The sequence below is a fragment of the Equus quagga genome, chromosome 4 (genome assembly GCF_021613505.1).
Source record: "Equus quagga isolate Etosha38 chromosome 4, UCLA_HA_Equagga_1.0, whole genome shotgun sequence".
NCBI classification, from domain to species: Eukaryota; Metazoa; Chordata; class Mammalia; order Perissodactyla; family Equidae; genus Equus; species Equus quagga.
Window position 1 is genome coordinate 14,610,515 of NC_060270.1, and position 22,087 is coordinate 14,632,601.

At 37.6% G+C, this 22,087-nt stretch overlaps 1 protein-coding gene across 1 annotated transcript in view; it reads right to left on the reverse strand.

Moving 5' to 3' along the window:
* SLC9C1 (solute carrier family 9 member C1) overlaps nucleotides 1–14,395 on the reverse strand; it is an 87,370-nt gene extending 72,975 nt beyond the window's left edge. The window contains exons 1-4 of the mRNA XM_046658798.1: nucleotides 14,308–14,395; nucleotides 13,045–13,145; nucleotides 11,370–11,498; nucleotides 2,373–2,538 (exon numbers count right to left, since the gene is read on the reverse strand). Coding sequence (XP_046514754.1) covers nucleotides 2,373–2,538; nucleotides 11,370–11,498; nucleotides 13,045–13,145; nucleotides 14,308–14,395 — 484 coding nt within the window. The remainder of the gene's footprint in view (nucleotides 1–2,372; nucleotides 2,539–11,369; nucleotides 11,499–13,044; nucleotides 13,146–14,307) is intronic.
* Nucleotides 14,396–22,087: the final 7,692 nt, after the last annotated feature.

Genomic DNA, 22,087 nt, shown 5'->3' on the forward strand with positions numbered 1-22,087 from the left:
AGCATCCTCATATTATTTAATTCTATCCTAATTTTTCTCCATTTATGATGATATTCTAAGTTTAGATATCCATCAATTATCATTTTTCTCTGCTATTAAATGTGCCTATAGTGGCAAAACTATAACTTCAAGCATCTTTAATAATTTTCTAATTGTCCAAAAGCAGGAAATGCTATTACATGGTAAAGGTCCCTCTTGCGAACCACCCACTCTAGAGCTGTGATCATAACCTAATACAGTACGTATGCTGTAGAAGAGAAGAAAAGCCAAGGCAGTCTGTTTCTGTGGAAGCTCAATCGTCTTGATGGTCCAATACCTCACCTCTCCCTGCATCCATGGCCTTTGCGGTAAGACTATTCAGTTTCTCTCACCCAAGAGATCCAGTCTGTTTAGTTCTGAGATTTGATGCAGAAGAGGCTTGAGAAAGATTTCTGCTTCCTCTCTTTTGGACCTCTGCCACCATCATGGCAGCATTCCCTGGCTACCCTCCTGGAGGAGTGCGAGAAATATGTGGTAGAAAAGAGGGCCTTCCCTGTCGAGGCCGTGTTAGATCACTTAGCTCCCAGATGACCCTTCAGCTGACTGTAGATTCATTAGTGAGCCTAGCCAAGATCAGCAGAGCCCAGTGCATACCATCAGAACTTCCAGACTCTTGAGAAATAATAAATTGTTGTTTTATGCCACTATGTTTTGAGTTGTTTCTTACTCAAAAAACTCTAACTGCTACTGTTGTACAATTATTCCATTTTAGAAAATTAAACTATGACAAAATTTGAATATTTGGAAATAACAGACATGAGGGCATAAGAGGAATCAACAGACCATAAAAATCTCAAGACAATGGGAATGTACTTACATACTCTACTCATAGGCCTGGGCAGATTTTCTTTTGAGAATAAAATAAAAAAATATAAAAATCTTGCTTTGAAAATTCAGGCAAAAATGTTGCCAAGAGAAAAATACTTTTTAAATTTTTCTAAAGGATGTGAAGTGAGGAGACAAACAAAATCCCGAAAGTAATGACAAGATGACCAAAATTTATGAGAATAGCCTTGCAAGTTAACCTAAAGAAACTATTCAAATTCAACTATGGCAGGCCAGGAGATCAGTGGAAAACTAAACTAACTAGACTATGAGATGGTAAAGTTAAGAAAGTATGGAATGTTCTCAGGTGGCACAGAATTCCCTCAAATCTTTTTTTTTTTTTAAGATTTTTTTTTTTTCTTTTTTCCCCCAACCCCCCCCCCCCCCCCCCCCCCAGTACATAGTGGTATATTCTTCGTTGTGGGTCCTTCTAGTTGTGGCATGTGGGACGCTGCCTCAGCGTGGTTTGATGAGCAGTGCCATGTCCGCGCCCAGGATTCGAACCAATGAAACACTGGGCTGCCTGCAGCGCAGTCAGCAAACTTAACCTCTCGGCCACGGAGCCAGCCCCTCCCTCAAATCTTTTGAGTAGAAAAAGGGCTGGCCCTGACTGAGCCCCATGGAGGCAGGGTTGGGTGATAGATGCTGGCACTTCGTTCTTCTAAAGTCTTGGCTCACAATCGGAATCTCCTTGTTTTGAAGACTTGGCTTTCCTTTATGCCCATGTGCACACTTGATGTGTCTCTTCTACTCTATGTCTACCTGCCTCGGGTAGCTCTTTACCCTTTAATTGGCCATAAAGTGAAGAGTGTGTGTGTCTGTGTGTCTGCCTGCATGTGTGTGCCATATTAAAATTCTATTTTAAAACAAATGTTCTACTTCTTCTTATTAAAAAGTGACTACAGGAAAATAAATTAGGTCACTGTTTTTCCTGAAGGAGGCTCTTGGATTTTTTTTCTGAGTCACATTGACTTGATATTTTACTTTTAAATATAGATTTCTTTCTCCTAAAATAGGACACATTGAAAACACTGCATTATTAGTGATTTTATTGTTTTTGACTTCTCAGGCTTTTGGTCCTAATGGTGACAATGACTCCAAAGGCAACTTTTTTACAAATGCCATTAACCTAATGACAGTGTTTTCAAAGGAAAAGAGGTGTTAGGCAATTGAAATGTCACCACAATTTGTATGCAATATTATAATGCTCCCAGAACTATTCCATTGACTCAAGGTAGAGGCATGTATAAAGTAAAGGATTCCAAACAATCCTTGTCCTATTCCACAGCAGGATGTAAGGCATAAAAAAATATGTACTAAGTAAGCCCATCCCTGGCATTTTATTCTCTTCTAAGCATCACCACTCGAACCTCTATGCTCAACTCCCAAAGCCCCAGTGCCGTGGTTCGCATAGTGAAAAGCTATAGTGAACAAAAGATCTTAAAACTAGACAAGCAAAATACAGAATATGATATTTTAAATATAGGAAAAGAGAAAAATATAGCTACCAAGGTCTCTTATAGCCGTTGCAGTCAGCATGGGATCTGAACTCACAAGGATAGCTGCAAATAATAACCATGGGCTGGTTTTCAAAAGTAATTTATTCATGGATGCCAGATACCAAAGAATTAAGATGTAATTCATTATAAAGCCAGGAATTGTAATCAGAAGTATCTGCAAAAAAATTTTACAGATAGAACAGTCAGATTGCCTTTGTATTCCATTTTTAAAAGCAGATAGTCAGGATTATTGGAGATGTAGAATCACACTTAATCCGCCAGAGGGAAATTTTAAGTTATTTTATTAACAACCATGTGTTTGCAACTCTGGGAAGTAAGAGGCAAATATTGCAATGAGATTCTTAGGACCTAAGAAATACCAGTTGTAGGAAATACCATATATATACCATAAAAATATATATGTAAGATATATCCACATTTAACTGTGCATAAAAACTGAAACATAGCCTATTAACAAAAAAAAGCATACAAGTTTAGAAAGAAGTTACAAAAGGGGAAAAGAGAAAATAAGATAACAGAAAGAATGTAGAAAAATGGGCAAGGACCATAGACAAGATAGGAAGGGAAATTCTGTTATTCTGGGGACTGGAACTTGACCCCCTGCCTTCTCACCACTGCCTTCTACTTTCTCTTACTCTATCTGTGGCAGCTATTTAGCAAGATTTCATTTCCAAATGGACTTTGGAAAATGTGATAATTGTGCCTGAAGTTACCTAGAAGAATTCAGAACTGCACCCCATGTTCATTGCAGTATTATTACAATAGCCAAGACGTAGAAGGAGCCTAAGTGTCCATCAATGAATGAATGGATAAAGAAAACGTGTTATATATATATATATATATATATATATATATATATAATGGATATTATTCAGCTGTAAAAAGGAAGGAAATCTTGCCTTTTGCAACAACATGGATGGACCTTGAGGGCCATTTCACTATGCTAAGTGAAATAAGTCAGACAGAGGAAGACAAATACCATATGATTTCACTTATATGTGGAATCTAAGAAACAACAACAAAACTGAACTCGTAGGTACAGAGAACAGACTTGTTCACCCCATTGGTTCACCCCTAGAGGCAGGGGGTGGGGGATGGGTAAAATGGGTGTAGGGGGTCAAAAGGTACAAACTTTCAGTTATAAAATAAATAAATTATTGGGATGTAACTCACAGAATGATCATAGTTAATAATACTGTGTTGCGTATTTGACAGTTGCTAAAAGAGTAGATCTTAAAAGTCTGCATCACAAGAAAAGAAATTGTAATTATGCGAGGTGATGGATATATTAACTAGACTTATTTTGGTGATCATTTTGAAATATACACAAATATCAAATCATTATGTTGTACACCTGAAACTGATATAATGTTATATGCCAATTACATCTTAATTTTAAAAAGAAAATAAAAAAGGATAATTATAAGGATTTCATAATGGTGTTGAAAAATGCTCTCACTGCCAATAGTAAATAAATACAGCAATATAAAAAAAAGATGAGTCTTGTGACTAAGCCGTATCATACATCCTTAATTACTTCTTTAGAATTTCAATAAGTAAAATTAAAGACATGCTTTCTGTAGAGATTACTGTCTGTAAAGATTACTAAACTTCCTTCTAAAAAGGTTTAGGGGGCCAGCCTGGCAGCATAGTGGTTAAGTTCATGCACTCCACTTCAGTGGCCTGAGGTTTGTGGGTTCAGATCCCGGGCATGGACCTACACACTACTCATTAAGCCATGCTGTGGCGGCATCCCACACACAAAATAGAAGAAGATTGGCATGGATGTTAGCTCAGTGACAATCTTCCTCAAGCAAAAACTGGAAGATTGGCAACAGATGTTAGCTCAGGGACAAACTGAAGTCAAGAACCCATAGATAATTACCTCTAGCGTGGCTGAGTTCTCATTTTAAGGTTTTAGTGGTGAGAAGACTCATATTATTAACTCCTGTTCAAAGGAACAAATTAAAATGAAGTTCTGAGACAAGAGTATTGAGGGTCAGGAGGCCCAAATCCTGTTCTTCCACAAAATACCTCTGGATACTTTGATAAATCACATGGTATATTGTTTGCAAAAGTGACTGAAGTAGTTCTGCTCTCTGAATTCATGCGATTGAGTAGCTATCTCTTACTCTGACTTTGGGTTAGTCATGTGATTTGCTTTGGTGAATAGGAACGCAAGCAAATCTGGTGCAAATAGAGATGTAAAAGGACTGGCAAATTTGAGCTTGCCCTCTCCTTCTGATGTTTGAGACTCGAACCACCATGCAAAGAAGCCTGGAATAACCTCCTAGATGATGAGATACATCTGTCGCAGTGACACCCATTGCCGACAGCCAATACTAACAGTACTGACAGACACATGAGTGAGGCCTCTAGCTCATACACCTTAGCTGACCCCTCCATTGAACACTCGGATGGCTCAGCAGAGATCACCTGAACCAGCCCAAACTACTTCTATATCTCTATTCTTTTCAATTTTGTTTTTTGTTTTGTCATTGTCTGAACTCCATTTGCTTGGACTCTGTTTAAAGTGTAAATGATCTTAATAGTTTTCCTTCTAACATAGTTTAGGGATTGGTCTTATATTTACAAAACTGTTTTGATTACTTTGAAAGAAATGTACACCTTGCTTCAGAAATAGACTATTTTTTCTCAAGTTCTTTCCTTGACGGGATCCAAATATTACATGATAAGAAAAAAATTATAATAGTTTGTGAATTAGAATTATAGCTGTTTCTGTGAGTATGCTCTGCTTTTGTTCTTTTACATGTGGGTGTGGGAAGTTTTAGAAGGTGGGTATTTAAAATACAACTTTTATAGAAATCCACATACTTGTACATCTGGAGGTGGGTGGATTTGAACACACAGTGGAGGTAGAACCAGGGGAACAGCAAAGGCAGCGCCTGTGATTCTGGGCCCCTGGCCATGGTGGCTGAACCTGCAGCCTCAGGGAACCTGACAGCAGGAGCAGAGGTGGTGCACGCAACACCAGCCTCCTGGCTGCAGTGGCAACCACAGCCACAGAGAATCAGGAAGCAGCAGTGATGGGGTCTGTGACTCTGGTACCTCCAGCTGCAGCAGTGCTGCTGATGCTGCCCCCCACCCCACGGCAATGGTGCCTGCAAACCCAACAACTCTGGATAGAGCGGAGGTGCCAGAGCCTCTGGCTCACCCTCACCCTCCTTTTTCCCCCACCACAGCAGCATTGCTCATGACCCAGGAGATCCCAGATGCAGCAGAGGCACCCACCATCCTGGTGCCCCAGTGGCAACACCAGAGACCAATAGTGAGACCAACAGTAGCAAGGCACCAGCCATCCCAGAGGCACAAGTAGTGACAAGAAGGGCACCAATGACCCCTCTGGCAGAGGCAGTGGAGGGTGGAAAGTGCTGATTCTCAAGTAGAGCAAGAGGCAGCTTAGGCAAGAAAAACTGAAAACTTATGCTAGAGCACTACCTACTGAAGACCAAAAGAAAGCTTTCTAATTATCAACCTTTTGAATTGTTAGAATCAAACTAAACAAAGCTTTACCTAAATAAGAAAGGTGCTTACTACTTCAAACATGCTGGCAGAGCAACAACACAGCAAGGACCATGAAAAAGCATGGTAACAGTGTCACAAAAAGAAAACGAAAATTCTCTGGAAACCAAATTTAAAGTCAAGGGAGCCTATACTCTAACTGATAGAGAATTCAAAACAACTGTTAAAAAGAATCTCAATGAGCTCCAAGAAAACTTGGAAAGGCAGTTCAGTAAGCTCAGGAATAAAATTAATGAACAGAAGGAATACTTTACCAAAGAGATTTAAACTCTAAAAAACAGAATCAAGCAGAAATCCTGGAGCTGAAGAACTCAATTAAAGAAATAAAAAATGCATTAGAAAGTAATGGAAATAGAGCAGCCTATAAAGAAGGGAGAATTAACAAGCTCGAAGATAGAAATCTAGAAATGATTCGGGGGAGGAGATGAGAAAGAACTAAGATTTTCTAAAAATTAAGAAACTCTACAGAATTATCCAACTCCATTAGAAAAGGCAACATAGAGATAATGATTATTCCAGAAGTAGAAAGGGAGAAGGGAGCAAAGAGCTTATTTAAAGATATAATAGCTGAGAATGCTCCCAAACCGGGGAAGGAATTGGATATACAAGTCCATGAAGCTAATAGAGCATCTAATTGTCTCAACACAAAAAGACCTTCTCCAAGACACATTATGTTAAAACTGTCAAAAGTCAATGACAAACAAAGGATTTTACAGACATCCAGGGAAAAAAAGACAATCACCCACAAAGAAATCCCAAGGTTACTAGCAGATCTTTCAGCAGAAACTTTGCAGGCCAGGAGAGAGTGGAAAAACATTCTTAAAATATTGAAAGATTAAAAACTATCAGCCAAGAACATTCTATTCAGCAAAGTTATCCTTCAGATATGAAAGAAAAATAAAAGCTTTCCCAGACAAAAGCTGAGGGAGTTCATCACCATTAGAGTTTCTTTACAAGAAATTTTAAGGGGAATAAATAGGGAAGAGGAAAAGGATGGAACCTGTATAGGCAAATGAAGATCAGATGTTATCAGCTGAAAAAGAACTATTTTATTTATAAGATGTTTTATACAAACCTCATGACAACCACAAAACTAAAATATAATGCATAGACACAAGACATAAAAAAAGACGGAACTGAGAAAACACCATAGAAAACCACCAAACTAAAATGGCAGACAGAAACACAAGGAAAAAGAAACAATGGAGATATATGGCAACCAGAAAACAAAAGATAAAATGGCAGTACTAAGTCCTCATATATCAGCAATCACCCTAAATACAAGTGGATTGAATTGACCAGTCAAAAGACACAGAATGGCTGGATGAATTAAAAAACAAGACCCAACTATATGCTGCCTTCACGAAACTCATCTCAGCTCTGAAGACAAACAGAGGCTCAAAGTGAAAGGATGGAAGATGATACTCTAAGAAAATGGCAGCCAAAAGAAAGTGGGTATAACAATACTTAGATCAGACAAAATAGACTTCAAGCCAAAAAAGGTAACAAGAGACAAAGATGGGCATTATATAATGATAAAAGGGACAATACATTAAGAAGACATAACATTTATTAATATATATGCACTTAACATATGAGCACAAAAATATATAAAGCAATTATTAACAGACCTAAAAGGCAAAACTGACAGCAACACAATAATAGTAGGGGACTTTAATACCCCACTTACATCAATGGACAGATCATCCAGACAAAAAAGTCAACAAGGAAACATTGGCCTTAGATGAAACATTAGACCAGAAACATTAGACCATTTAAGGCCTTAAAAGACATACACAGAACATTCCATCCAAAAGCAGCAGAACATACATTCTTCTCAAGTGCACATGGGACATTCTCAAGGATAGATCATGTGTTGGAACACAAAATAAGTCTCAATAAATTTAATAAAATTGAAATCACATCAACCATTTTTTCCAATCATAATGGTATGAAACTAGAAGTAAAATTCAAGCAGAAACCTGGAAAAATCACAAATATGTGAAGAGTAAACAACATACTACTGAACAACTATTGGCAAACAAATCAAAGGAGAAATTTTAAAAAAACTGAAGACAAATGAAAATAAAAATACAACATACCAAAAATCTATGGCATGCAGCAAAAGTGCTAAGAGGGAAGCATATAGCAATAAAGGCCTACCTAAACAAACAAGAAAAATATTAAATAATCTAACCTTACACTTAAAGGAGTTAGAAAACAAACAACCGAAGCCCAAAGTCAGGAGAAGAAAAGAAAATTATAGGCCAATGTCCCTAATGAACATAGAAGCAAAAATTTTCAACAAAATACTAGCAAATCGAATATAACAATACATTAAAAGAATTATATACCAAGATCAAGTGGGATTTATTCCAAGAATACAAGGATGGTTCAACATCTGCAAAACCAATCAATGTGATACATCACATTAACAAAATGAAGGATAAAAATCATATGATCATTTCAATAGATGCAGAAAAAGCATTTGACAAGATTCAACATCCATTTATAATAAAAACTCTCAATAAAATGGGTTAGGAAGGAATGCACCACAATATAATAAAGGCCATATATAGCAAACCCACATCTAACAGCATACTCACTGGTGAAAATCTGAAAGCTATCCCTCTAAGATCAGGAAGAAGACAAAGATGCCCATCTTTCCACTCTTTTCCAACATAGCATTGGAAGTTCCAGCCAGAGAAATTAGGTAAAAATAAAATAAAATAAAATAAAAGGTATCCAAATTGGAAAAGAAGAAAAGAAGAAGTAAGAAGTAAAACCACCACTATTTGTGGATGATGTGACTTTATATAAAAAACCCTAAAGATACACCAAAAAACTATTAGAAATAATAAATTGACATAGCAAAGTTGCAGAGTACAAAATCAATATACCAAAATCTGTTGCATTTCCATACAATAACGACAAACTATCAGAAAGAGCAATTAAGAAAACAATTTCATTTAGAATCACAACAAAAAGAATAAGATACCTAACAATAAATTTAATCAAGGAGGTGAAAGACTTTACCCTGAAAACTATAAGACGCTGTTGAACGAAATTGAAGAAGACACAAAGAAATGGAAAGATATTTCATGCTCATGGATTGGAAGAATTAACATTGTAAAAATGTCCCTGTTACCTAAAGTAGTCTACAGATTTAATGCAAACCCTATCAAAATCCCAATGACATCTTTCACAGAAATAGAACAAAAAATTCCAAAATTTTCACGGAACCACAAAAGATCCTGAATAGCCAAAGCAATCCTGAGAAAAAAGAGCGAAGCTAGAGAATCATACTCCCTGATTTCAAATTATACTACAAAGCTATAGTAATCAAAACAAAAGCATGGTATTGGCAGAAAAACAGACACACAGATCAGAGGAACAAAATTGAGAGCTCAGAAATAAACCAACACATCTCCTGACAGCTAATTTTTGACAAGGGAGCCAAGAATATAAGATGGAGAAAGGAAAGTCTCTTCAATAAATGGTATTGGAAAAACTGGACAGCCACACACAAAAGAATGAACGTAGACCATTGTCTTACACCACACACGAAAGTTAAATCTAAATGTATTAAAGAGTTGAATGTAAGACATGAAACCATAAAACTCCTAGAAGAAATCATAAACAGTACATTCTTTGGCAACGGTCTTAGCAACATCTTCTTCGATACGTCTCCTCAGGCAAGGGAAACAAAAGCAAAAATAAACAGAAGGGATTATGTTAAACTAAAAAGCTTCTGCACAGCAAGGGAAATCATCAGTGAAACGGATAGACAACCTACTGAATGGGAGAAGATATTTGCAGATCATATATCTGATAAAGGGTTAATATCCAAAATATATTAAAAAACTCATACAACTCAACAACCAAAAAACAAATAAGTCAATTAAAAAACGAGCAGAGGGTCCGGCCCCATGGCTGAGTGGTTAAGTTCGCCCGTGCTCTGCTTTGGCGGCCCAGGGTTTTGCCAGTTTGGATCCTGGGCGTGGACACGGCATCACTCACCAGGCCATCTGAGTAGACATTTTTTCCCAAGAAGACACACAGACGGCCAACAGGCACATGAAGAGAGGTTTAGCATCACTAATTGTTAGGGAAATGCAAATCAAAGCCACAATGAAATATCACCTCTTGTATGTTAGAATGGCTATTATCAAAAAGACAAGATATAACAAGTGTTGGAGAGGATGTGAGGAAAAGGGAACCCTCATATACTAGTGGTAGGAATGTAAATTGGTGCAGCCACTGTGGAATACAGCATTCCTCAAAAAAATTAAGAAGAGGGGCCGTGCACTCCGCTTTGGCGGCCCAGGGTTTTACTGGTTCAGATCCTGGGCACGGACCTAGCACTGCTCATCAAGCCATGTTGAGGTGGCATCCCACACAGCAGAGCCAGAAGGACCTACAACTAGAATATACAACTATGTACTGGGGACTTTGGCAAGAAGAAAAAAAATTAAGAAGAGAACTACCATATGATCTAGCTATTCCAATTCTGGGTATTTATTGAAAAATATGAAAAAACTAATCTGAAAAGATATATGCGCCCCTATGTTCATTGAAGCATTATTTACAATAGCCAAGATATGGAAACAACCTAAGTGTCCATTGATAGGTGAATGGACAAAGAAGATGTGGTAGGATGTTACAGTGAGAAAAAGGAACCCCCTTATGTATAATGGGCCCAGTCTGGGTCACATGCCTAACGCAATGGCCAAAGACTGAACTATGTGCCTACAGACCAATAGAGGCACTAGTGAAGAGACAGTCTTGGAAGTCAAAAGCAACAGGGGGCATTTTGACGGCTAGAGAAGAGGATCATGAACATCATGGAAGATCTTAAGTGCCATACTAAGAATTAGGCACTTTTGTGGTGTTATTAGAAACACAGAAATAAATTTTGTTCTTTAAATTCTCCTTTAAAACGTTTCATGGTAGTTTGGGAAATTCCAACATTATTTAAGTCTAGAGGTAGTAGGCTGAAATTTTATCTTAAAACTATTCCATTCACACACAATCTCATCTCCTAGAAAGTAACCACAATAAAGATTTTGGAGTGTAAACACCATCCTCAACACATAGATGAAAAAACCACAACTTTTATCAACAATTTCCTTTTACTAGATCTTATATATTTCATGTTAGCTCTCTTATAGCATCTCAGAGTTCGAATTATAACTGGCATTACGTTCTGCTGATTGGGTTTTCAGAAATACTTTTTTCCTCCATGAGTTTTTTTCCTGTCTTCAATATGCTGGACAATTGCCAAGATACGGTTTATTCAGCAGAATATAAAGCTGAATTGACTTCTCCCATACCTTGCACTTTTCCCCTGTCTTCTTTGCTTCCTAATTTGGGGCAAATTTTTAAAAAATCTGAACATAGATAACAGAATAAATGATATTATTGAAAAAGAATACTTCTTACCTGCCAAAATAACTTGTTGAGCATGTAAACATCCATGTCAAATGCAACATTAAAGATAATTATTGGTGTAAATATATCAAAAAATAAGCCTGGATCTATCCATTGTATGGCATCTGCATATCTTTGGACCTAATAATATAAAAATATGTCATTTTCTCATTCATCCATCCTTCTATTAGCATAGACTATGTGCCAGGCATCCTATCTCTAGCAATAGAGAAAAAGAAACATCGCAATGTAGTAAGTGCTAAAGTTTTAACTCTTTAATTGTAATTTCCATCATATTTCCAATTACAGTGGAAAGTTACTGCATATCTCCATGCCAATTTTACTTTTTTAGAGAACAGGTATAGGAAGTACATTGACATGGACACTAGAGAATATGTAGATTTTCAGGCATACAAGAGGAAGAACGAGATTTCAGGTGGATGGATTATCGTGAATGAAATCCACAAAGCAGTAAAAGAATCATATCAAATTTCAGAAGCCACAAATAATCAGCCACGGCTTATATAGAAGATGTGTGTGGAAGGATAGCGGGGATGGAGGCTGCGAAGTTAATGCAGCTCATGAAATAACTAATTAATGGTGTTCATCATAAATTTTTGGTTGATATTTGTAAATCCTATTATGGGCATCCATTTAACATTTCATTCATTGAAGAAAACACTGAGTACCAACTGTGTTGGGTGATATCTCATTTGGGAGATGATCTACACAGGTCTCTTGCGTTTCTCCACGTCTTATGCGTGGTGGCACTGATTGCTTTTCTTCCCAACTACCTTTTCAAGAATGTTTGCATGGCTAACAGCTTTGGGAGATAGAGCAAGCATCTCCTTTCAGAGCAAAGAGCAGGTTTAGTATACTGTCTAGTATAATAAAGGTAATGTCTCCCTCTGGGGCAAAAGGACAGATAGGTTTAAATTTAAAATATTTTTATAACCTTCTTTATCTTTAGATATTTACTATATGGCCTGTTACAGAAAAAGTTTGCCGCTGACCCCTGGGTTAGAGGACTATTTAATGTGTCAATAATGTATTCCATATCCCTTATACCAAGTATGTTCTCTCTCCACTACCTGACTCCAGTTGTTCCCAACTGTTTAGTAACACTGTAGCTGCCTTGACTATATAGTTTGCATTGCTCCCCATTTCCAACTCCAGGTAAGAGTTTCATCTTGTGTTTCTTAATATAGTCTAAGCCAGACACACTTAGAGACTAGTCTCTGTTTGAATGGGAACCTCATGGAACATTCTTAACTAAGGCAACAGATTGGTTCAATGTCAGAATTCTCTTGCTACTAGAGTCTTGTTACCAGCAGCTCAAAGCCTCTCTGGGCTTCTATCTCGTTAACCAATTTCTTGTCTGAGGGTGTAAACTCTGTTTAGATGTGCATTAGCTACTCACACTCCCAGTAGCTCTATGTGTACTCATTTTGCATTGCCTAACTCATTTCATACCTAGGCCCTATTTTGACTATGTTTAGCTGGATCTGAGCTCTTTCATGCCTCGTTCCTTTCTCTACTCTTATGATCTGATGTTATCCACACCACAATCATCTATCAACTGGCAGAATAGTGAAGAAATAAGTATTTTTACAAATTTTCTTAAGTCATCTTTGTATTTATATGAGTCTTAGATATAGTACACAATATTCATATTTACTACACACACCTGGTCAGATGTAAAACTTAACATTTCAAAACTGCATCCAATGAAAAATAATATCACAGGGAGAGGAATTGGAAAGTCTTTCAAGTGTAGATTTAAAAATGCTGCAAAAAAATAAATATCTTTACTAAAAGGCAGCAAAATATCGCATTTATAGAACTTTAATTTGGCATGGTTTCTCAGTACTGAGAACAATGAAATACCATTCCTGTACTCACTTCTTATATTCCTGTAATTGAAACTCTCACACTTAAGCACACAGAATCCATGTAATTGTTAATCCACTAGATTCTTGCTTTACCTCTTCTATGAAGTTTCTCATTTCCTTAGAATCTTTAGTAAATATTGCTAACAATCATTGGCTCTTGGATTACTATCAAAATATTTATAGCAGTTTTAGTACACGCTATAAATCAGATATTAGTTTCTTTAGCAATCCTGCAATGAGAGGTTAATAAATAACTAAATTTTCATGAAATCTCCTGATTGATTCCCAAGATAACAGTGAGGAAGTAGCTATAATAATTTGACCAAGGGGAAAAACTAGCTACCAATTACCAGTTATCTACTACAGATTAAAAAGCCTATGATGAGTATTTAACTTTGTTTAACTGTGTTCATCATTGCTATCCAAGTGCAATAAGCAACATCACAGCATTTCCTTCAGTTTCATGTTTTCTGCTTCTTTGTAACACAAACCCTGATCAGGTCAAAGAATACAAAAAAAAGTGCTTTCTTTAGATCGCTACATTATTCTTTTCTTCTCAGGAGAGTTAGGCACAGTTTATCATTTCGATAAAACGTATGAGACACCCTACCCAGTTAAAAAGTAACTGAGCCATCCAGAAGACCTATCACTTTAAAAATTCTTTGTGTAAGGGAAGAAAGTGGTAGGACAACCAACTTTTCAATATGAATGAAACTATAGTATATGATAACGCAGATAACAAGAAAATCCCCCAATCCTTGATTTTCTGCTTCTTTGCTTCAACTCTCCCGGTCATTTAAATATAACCATGACCTAGCAAGTAAGAACGTGGGAATAGTTTGAATCCAATAGAGGTAAAGAATATGGATCAGATTCTACTTGTCTCTTCTAAGAGACAGATTACTGTTAGATTCATTTGATTGAAAATCTTGGAATAAAGGTATGAATTTAGGAACAAAATTCTAATTTCCTATTATTGCTACTTTCCTTAATTCCATATGGTGGCATTTACAAGACATATCCAAAGTATAAACTCAAATAAAGAAACTTACACCTACCTCCAACTGTACAGATTAAAGACAATATTAGAATGATTTCAGGGAGGCCCTCAGATTGATTCTCGATCCCAGTCCTGAATAAATCCATCCAGGGACCAGTAGAGCCTTTGTTTAAAAAAGATAAATTAGAAGGACCGGAACTGGACGTCATCCTGTTGTTTCTCACGGATCATCTGAATCCAGTTCTTAGGACTCTGCAAAACTAACACAGGGTCAAAAGAATGTAAGATTTACTTTCTCAATGGCTTTCTAATGCTTATCTAAAAAAAGGGAAAAAAAGCCTGCATTTCTCCTTAATTCCTTAATTATTTATAGTGATATCTGAGGGTCTGCCAAAATTAGGAATGCCTCCTCCTTCTATGATGCTTTCGATTTAAATGAGATAGAAAGGTACAACCCCAAGGGATAGAGACTAGCCAGTGTCACTCTGTGTTCACTTACAATGCCAGGTACTATTCAGCTATATTCACCCTGCATCTATCCAACTGCCTGAAAGGATCTTTTTTTTTTTTTTTTTTTTTGAGCAAGATTAGCCCTGAGCTAACATCTGCTGCCAATCTTCCTGTTTTTGCTGAGGAAGACTGGCCCTGAGCTAACATCCATGCCCATCTTCCTCTACTTTATACGTGGGACACCTACCACAGCATGGCTTGCCTAGTGATGCAAAGGTCCACCTGGGATCGTTTGAACCGGCAAACCCCAGGCCGCCAAAGCGGAACACGCAAACTTAACCACTGCGCTACCCGGCTGGCCCCTGAAAGGATTTTTCATCTAACTGGTCATCATGACCATAAGCTGGTGCAGGTTACTTAGCTCTGGGGATGGACAGCTGAGGGGTTTGTCCTCAGCTTATCTGAGCCTCTGGAAACATGTTGTGGCAGCTATTCCAAAGTGGGAAGTGGGATCGGGAAGAATATTCTGATATCTTTTGTTGTTCTATCCAGACAGAAATTAGTAGACCATGATGATATCAAAGCATAACTTTCTTTTATCTCATTTGGGCCACTCATGGGCCAGAAAAAGAGATTTCTCTAACTTTTATAGATTTACGTAGCAAGCAAGAATGTAAGAAAAATATTGAAACTGAAAGGATTTAGGACAGGGGAGATATTACACATTCTATCTCAATGTTACTTCTTAGAAGAGGAGCAACAGGGCCACGATGTGTCTTGGTTTGAAAAAATAAATAATAGCTGTAGTCTGCCAGTCTCACCTGCTTCCCTGGTAAGGAAAGTGTTACATCAGGGATCTTAAACTTCATGCAGGCAATTCTTCCAATTCAGTTTCTTATAATAGTGGCTTAAGATTTTCTAGAGTCCGCCATTAGCATCGTATCTGGCTGCCTTGCTAAGCATTCATTTAGTTTTACTAAACTTCCTCTCATAATCCAGCAATGCCTGCTTTTTCAGTTTCATATATATATATATATTTCTTATATGCTCTTTTCTGATTCCAAAAATAATGTTTTGAAAGAGAAAATTAATTAAATGGATACATACTTATTGTGAAGACTTTTGAAATAAATATGTAAAGAAACATTTCAAAACAGAAAAAAATTATCCACAGTCATGTCATCTAGTGGCTCTTATACGTTTTATTTACATAGTTGGGTTCATTCTTATATAATTATACTTTATGCCGTTTTCCACTTGTATCACTAGCATCAAAGAGCCTTGATGTAAACATCACGTACAGAGGTTGTATCATATTAGCACCGATGTAAAAGTACTGACTCTGTGATCAGACTGTCTGCATGCAAGGCTTCTTTTCAATATTTTTGAGTCAGGTTTTGTGAGAAAGCGTATCCATGCCCTTTAGGCAAAGACCACCAGGAACACTTCTGTTGTTGGTAAGTTTAGTTTATTATTTGTCACAGCGAGGGAGAACATTGACCCTGGGGAACTGTGGGCTGTTTCAGTAAAAGGATGTTAGAAAGAACTTATTGCGAATCCGGGCTGTGCTGAGTAATTTTGGAGCGAGCCTAAGGAAATGAGGATTTTCTTTAGACTGGGTGCTGTCAGAAAGCAAGGAGAGCTCTGTGCTTGGGTATCTCAATAAGTCTTATCTCTAGAGAGGGCCAACTCGAATGAGGATAAAGCTGTCATGGGTACAGAAGCAGCAGTCACTCATGTTACCCAAGAGAGGGGATGTTTGGTATTGTTTGGGTTGCATGGTGACTTTGATTTTGTCTTGCTTTATTGTGGTCTCAGAGGAAACTCATCTGATGTTGACGTTCTGTGAGATTATGTCCAACAGGATAATGTTAGACTAGCTGTGAGCATCAGGCTAGCTTGTTGAAACACTGAGTGAGACCTAGCTCTGTCAGACCCGTTCCTGATGTCAAGGGCTGCTTTTTTTTGTTTGTTTGTTGTTTTTCCTCAAAGGATTTCTAAATTCCTTAACCTCACTTTAACATGTCAAGAGCTGGAGGTAGCCCAGTGGATCTTGGTAGTAATATAAGTGACAGAGCAGAGCAAGTTCAGCTATCCCTCTGGTAGAGATCCTTAATCTTGGCTACACTTTGGAATCACTTACAGGGTTTTCAAAATACTGATTCTTGGGTGACACCTCCAGAGGTTAATTTAATTGGCCCGAGGTGCAGCCTGGGTATTGGAAACTTCAAAAACTTCTCAGTGATTCTAATGAGCAGCGATTGTTTAGAAGCACTGATCCAGGAGAAGCCCACGCCATTAGAGAAGAATGCTGCGATAGACTGACAAGGTTTGCTTTTAGTTAACACGAAACTATTTGGGAAAACATTGTCAACGTCACTTATTAACTTGCCCACTGTTACTCCCAGACCAAGCAGGCTTGACCAAAAAAGGAAAACTATTTTCTGCATCACAGTTATACATTCCTACATGCTTTCAGAATTTAATACAGGAAAGGAGTCTATTGTTTTCCAAACTGGAAGTAGGGAGATATTTTCTCGTAAGGATTTTTCCCATTTCTAAAACTGTTTGAAAACTTTAATAAGTGTTTATACATTCAATCCTAATAAATCCCTTTCAGAAAAGAATAAAATTACTCCAAGTCTTAATTATTCTGGAAATTCAAGGATATATATGATCAAGTTCAACAGAATTGTACTCTCTGGTTGGGAATATGTGCCAAACACTCGGTTTAGCTTCTTCAACCTCCACTCCAAATTCTCCTAACAAACCTTTCCCCTAAGAAATGATCTCATCTGAAGTCAGCATGTAAATGCTAATATTACTCTAGTTTATATTTTTAAAGGTATGAATGAAGAAGTAGCAGTGAGAAGAAACAGATTTTCAATATAATTAAAATTAAAACTCCTTCTTCCGGTTAAACTGACTTTTGACAACATTGGATGTGTTTATGAGTCCATGTCTCATTAAGGAAAAATCGGTTTGTCTTGAAATTACCACATGGGTTTCCTACGGTAATTTATCATCAATAAATTAGATAAGGCCTCAATTCTCTTTGTGTGTGGAGTTAACTGATGACTGCCCTCTCAAAAATGGCATGTGGATTTGTCCTCAACAGTCAGTCGACCTTGAGAAATTCTCTTTCTCATGGAGTGCAAGTCACAATCATTCACCTTGTCCCTGAAAATGAGAAGTCTTTCCTTCTTTCAATGACTACATTTTGAAGGAATTACATGACAAAAGTATCCTGAAGAGGGCACCGTGGGATCCCAGTGATCTTCCCAAGGTGCCAAGCACTTGCTTATTATGACAGATACAACAACTGGGGTTGGATTGTCTCCTCAGTAAACCTCCTACCATGCAACACAGCAGCCATCTTACTCACAGGCTGGGGAGGTGCGCGGTCTGTTGGCCTCCTAGTGCTCTTCACTCACAATGCGCCCTTCCTCGTCTTGGCTCAGCTCCATACACCTGAGGAAATGCAGGCGTCAGTGTGCTTTCCCCTCAGTGCCTCATTAAGGCAAAGGGAACAGCATGAGCCAGGTGAATAATAAGGAAAGTTGATAGAGGAAGTGTCATGGGGGAGGGCAGGGGCTGAGGTAGAAATTCAAACTGAGCAACTGGTTGATCTTTGGGAAAGTCCTTGATTGGCTGCTATAAAACTCCAGGAGGGAACAGCTGGCTGAATCTGCAGCTGGAATACTGTGGGAACATTTGTTCCTCTCGGAGGGGAGGTTGAGGGAGAATGTACCAGAGAGGAAGGGCAACTTCTTAAAAGGGAAATTAGGTGAGGGCTCACCATCCATAGCCTCAGGAGAAGTATGCTGTGGTATGTGAGAAGTGGAGCCTAGCTATTCCGTTCACCCCAGAGCAGCCACAACCAACTGCTCCTCGCTGACAGTTACTTGCTCCAAGCCCCGCCCCTGGTCTGCACCCATTGGCTTCAGGTTCATAGTTCTTGATTTGATTGGCTGATGAGGTACAGTCCTAGAAGGTGCTACACAGCATCATTGCTCCTGCACGCCTAAGTCTACCTTTGAAGACTTAAGGCCATGTTTATTAAACAAGGGTGAAAAAGAATCTCCAGAAATTGTATTGCTACGTTAATTTAAAGCTTTTGAACAGTGGATTTCTGGCAAAGAGCGGATGAATACTATTTGCCCAGGATTCTGGTAGGAGTTAGTTTCCTGGATAAGTTAGGATGGTAGAGATTTTGAAATATGAGGATGCAAGTTTCTGGGTGAGAAAAAGCAAAAAAGAGAATGCCTGTTCTAGGCATGTAGGAGAATAGAATCAAGACAGGCAAGGTGGACTTTCACTTCTGGGTCTTTTTTTTAAGGAACAATGATATACTCATTTCTTTTTTCTAAACATAATATGTAGAGGATATTATAACTGAAATTACTTAGTGATATTACCATTGAGCCGATTTTCACATTCCCACTTTCATCATAAAATATTTTGGGAGAAATTTTGTAATAATTTTGAAATCTAGATGGATACTTATTTGGCATATGTAATACCTGTTTATAATTTTGCTCACACAAAGCCTTTGTGAAGCTATTTTGATGCCTATGAAAAGGGATGTGCAGAGAAGAGAGGTGGAAAAGTAGGGAAGTGAAAGGTGAACCTACCAAAGACAGAAGTAAATAGTAAAAGTTCTCTGAATAAATTATCCTTCTGGCTGGCAGAGAAGCATTCACAGCCTTCCTGTGTGGTCTTGTAGCGGCCGCAAAGCAATAGACTTTGTTGAAGGAAATTATTTTCACAAAGTTAGCAGTGTAAATTCATTTTGGGGATGGTCAGTTAAGGAAACTAAGAAAGACTTTTAAAAGCCATAAGGTGCACACAATGTTTTAATGAAATAAAAGTTGGGGTTGTTTCTGAATAACTCATTTGGATGGAAACATAAGGATCGCATGCAAGGTATCTTCTTTTAGAGTTAGAATTAATGTTAGCAAATGAAATATTCGCTATATCTATACATTTATCAAGAAAGACATTCATGTTTATTTTAAGGATATTTTTCATTTTTATTTTTTGTTCTCTGTGTTACATCTTTCTCCAGTCCCACTTTATTCCTCCCCAATAACTACAAGGAAGACATAACTGTATTTTCTACTTTTTTTCCTCTGATTTATTTGGGTGGAATTCAGTGGAAAATAAACAGTTAGTCACGGTTTGTTTCTGTAATATCTACTGTGAGTGATTTCCTCTCATTCATTGTTTATCTTTTTAAATTTTCATTATGGTTTTTAAAAATTTCACCATTGCTAACTTTAAGTTTTTTATATACTAAGACCTATTGATGCTTTTTGTCTGTGATTTCTTCTTTCATTTTTTTTTTTAGGAAGATTAGCCCTGAGCTAACATCTGATGCCAATCCTCCTCTTTTTGCTGAGGAAGACTGGCCCTGAGCTAACATCCATGCCCATCTTCCTCTACTTTAATGTGGGACGCCTGCCACAGCGTGGCTGTACAAATGGTGTCATGTCTACACCTGGGATCCAAACTGACGAACCCTGGGCTGCTGAATCAGAACGTGTGAACTTAACTGCTGCGCCACCAGGACACCCATCCTTCTTTCATTTTTAAGTGAAGTCCACCCTTTATGGTTAAGTTTAATAAATATTAAAACCTATTTACTTCTAATTTTTAACAAATTGATTTTTTTAATAAAAACCTGTTTAACTCATATCCTTTAAGAAATATTTTGGTGCATAATAACTGCCACATGAGTGGCATAGCCTGTGTACTATAATCATCCAGGAGAAGATAGTTCATGATCATTTTTGACTGAGATGATCAGCGAAGGCTTTCCAGACGAAGCAGGATTTGAGCCTTATTAAGACAGGCAGGAACTGGTTGAATGGATGAGTTTAGTGAAGAAATGGGAGTCCCTGGCAAAATAAAAATCACCTTATCTGCATTATTTCTATATGCATGGGAGTCTTGGGGGGTACAGAAGTAAATGATAAGTGATTTCTTCCCCAAAGCAGCTTACTTGTATTAAACAGTTATCAATAGTGTAGTATACATAATAATAAAAGCAGTTATGGTAATTATTGTTGAAGGAAATCATCAAGAGGATGTGACCGCTGTTTGACCCTTGAGCTATACTCAGGCAATCAGAGGCTCCTCACCCCTGCTCCTGTCTGGAATGTGTGCTCTGCTCCCGGTTCACGCAGTGGGAGCCATTTTCAAGGACACAGCCTCAGAGAGTAATGTGTTGTTGAGACCACCTGGATGACATAGGTAACTGAACCCAGGTAAGGCCTCTCTATAAACTTTTAAGATTCTGGTGGTGCATGTGGAGATCTACTTATCTTGTGTCTGCCCAAGACAAGCCTGATAAGTAAGTATTCTTAGTAAACCTGCCACCCAGCAATCTAGAGTGGTCTGCCTCTTTCTTTGGTCTCTCTTTGCCCTTTGTATATGGTGACTGGTTTCAGATTTTACCCAGGAAAATTTACTCCTGAGTTTGCTAACCAAAAATTATTTATGTAAGGAAATGATGAACTTTTTCTGAGAATTAATTAGAGCTTGGCACAAATGAGGTAATGCCTTAGCCGATTTTGATAAACTAAGCTTATGTATAAACAGGGTTTTGTGAAATACTGTGATATGTTCAAGATATTTTCTATAGTTCCCTGTAGTGGGTGTTGGGGCAATATCTTTGGTCTTGATAGATAAGAAGACTGTATATCTTAAGGAAACTGAAGAGTAAATATAGTGGGAATTAATGTAGAAAGACTAGGTTGTTGAGGAAGATGTGGTTTAAAAACAAGTTCTCAAAAGTTGAATGATTCTGGATTACAAGGATGTCCAGTGTATAGCCAATAGAGTTGATCGGAAAGTGAAATAGAAGAAAATCTTAAAATTTTTTTTATCAAATTTCAACCAACATGCACACACACGCAAATATTAGATTTCCAAATCAATTAATTTTTGCATATATATCAAGCCATGAGACCACAACCCAGACAAAGTTACAGTGTATTTCCAGCAACACAGAATATCTCCTATACCTTTTTCCAGTCAATATCCCTTCCCCTAGAATTACCATTATTTGGATTTCTATCACTCTTGAATAGTCTGCCTGTTTTTGCATTTCATATTAATAGGACCAAACACTACATGCTCTTTGTGCTTGAGTTTTCATTCATTATTATTATTATTAAGAAACATTTTTAATGTATATAGAATACTGCTAGTAATACACTTATAGAAAGCTACAAGATTTTCAAAGTTGTCTCAGAGAACACTGTATAAGGTGATGGTCCTGACGGTCCTGACAGTCCTGTGTGGTAGGGAGGGTAGAGATTATAACCACTATTATATAGATGATGAAACTGAGGCACAGAAAGAATAAGCGTCTTCCCCAAGGT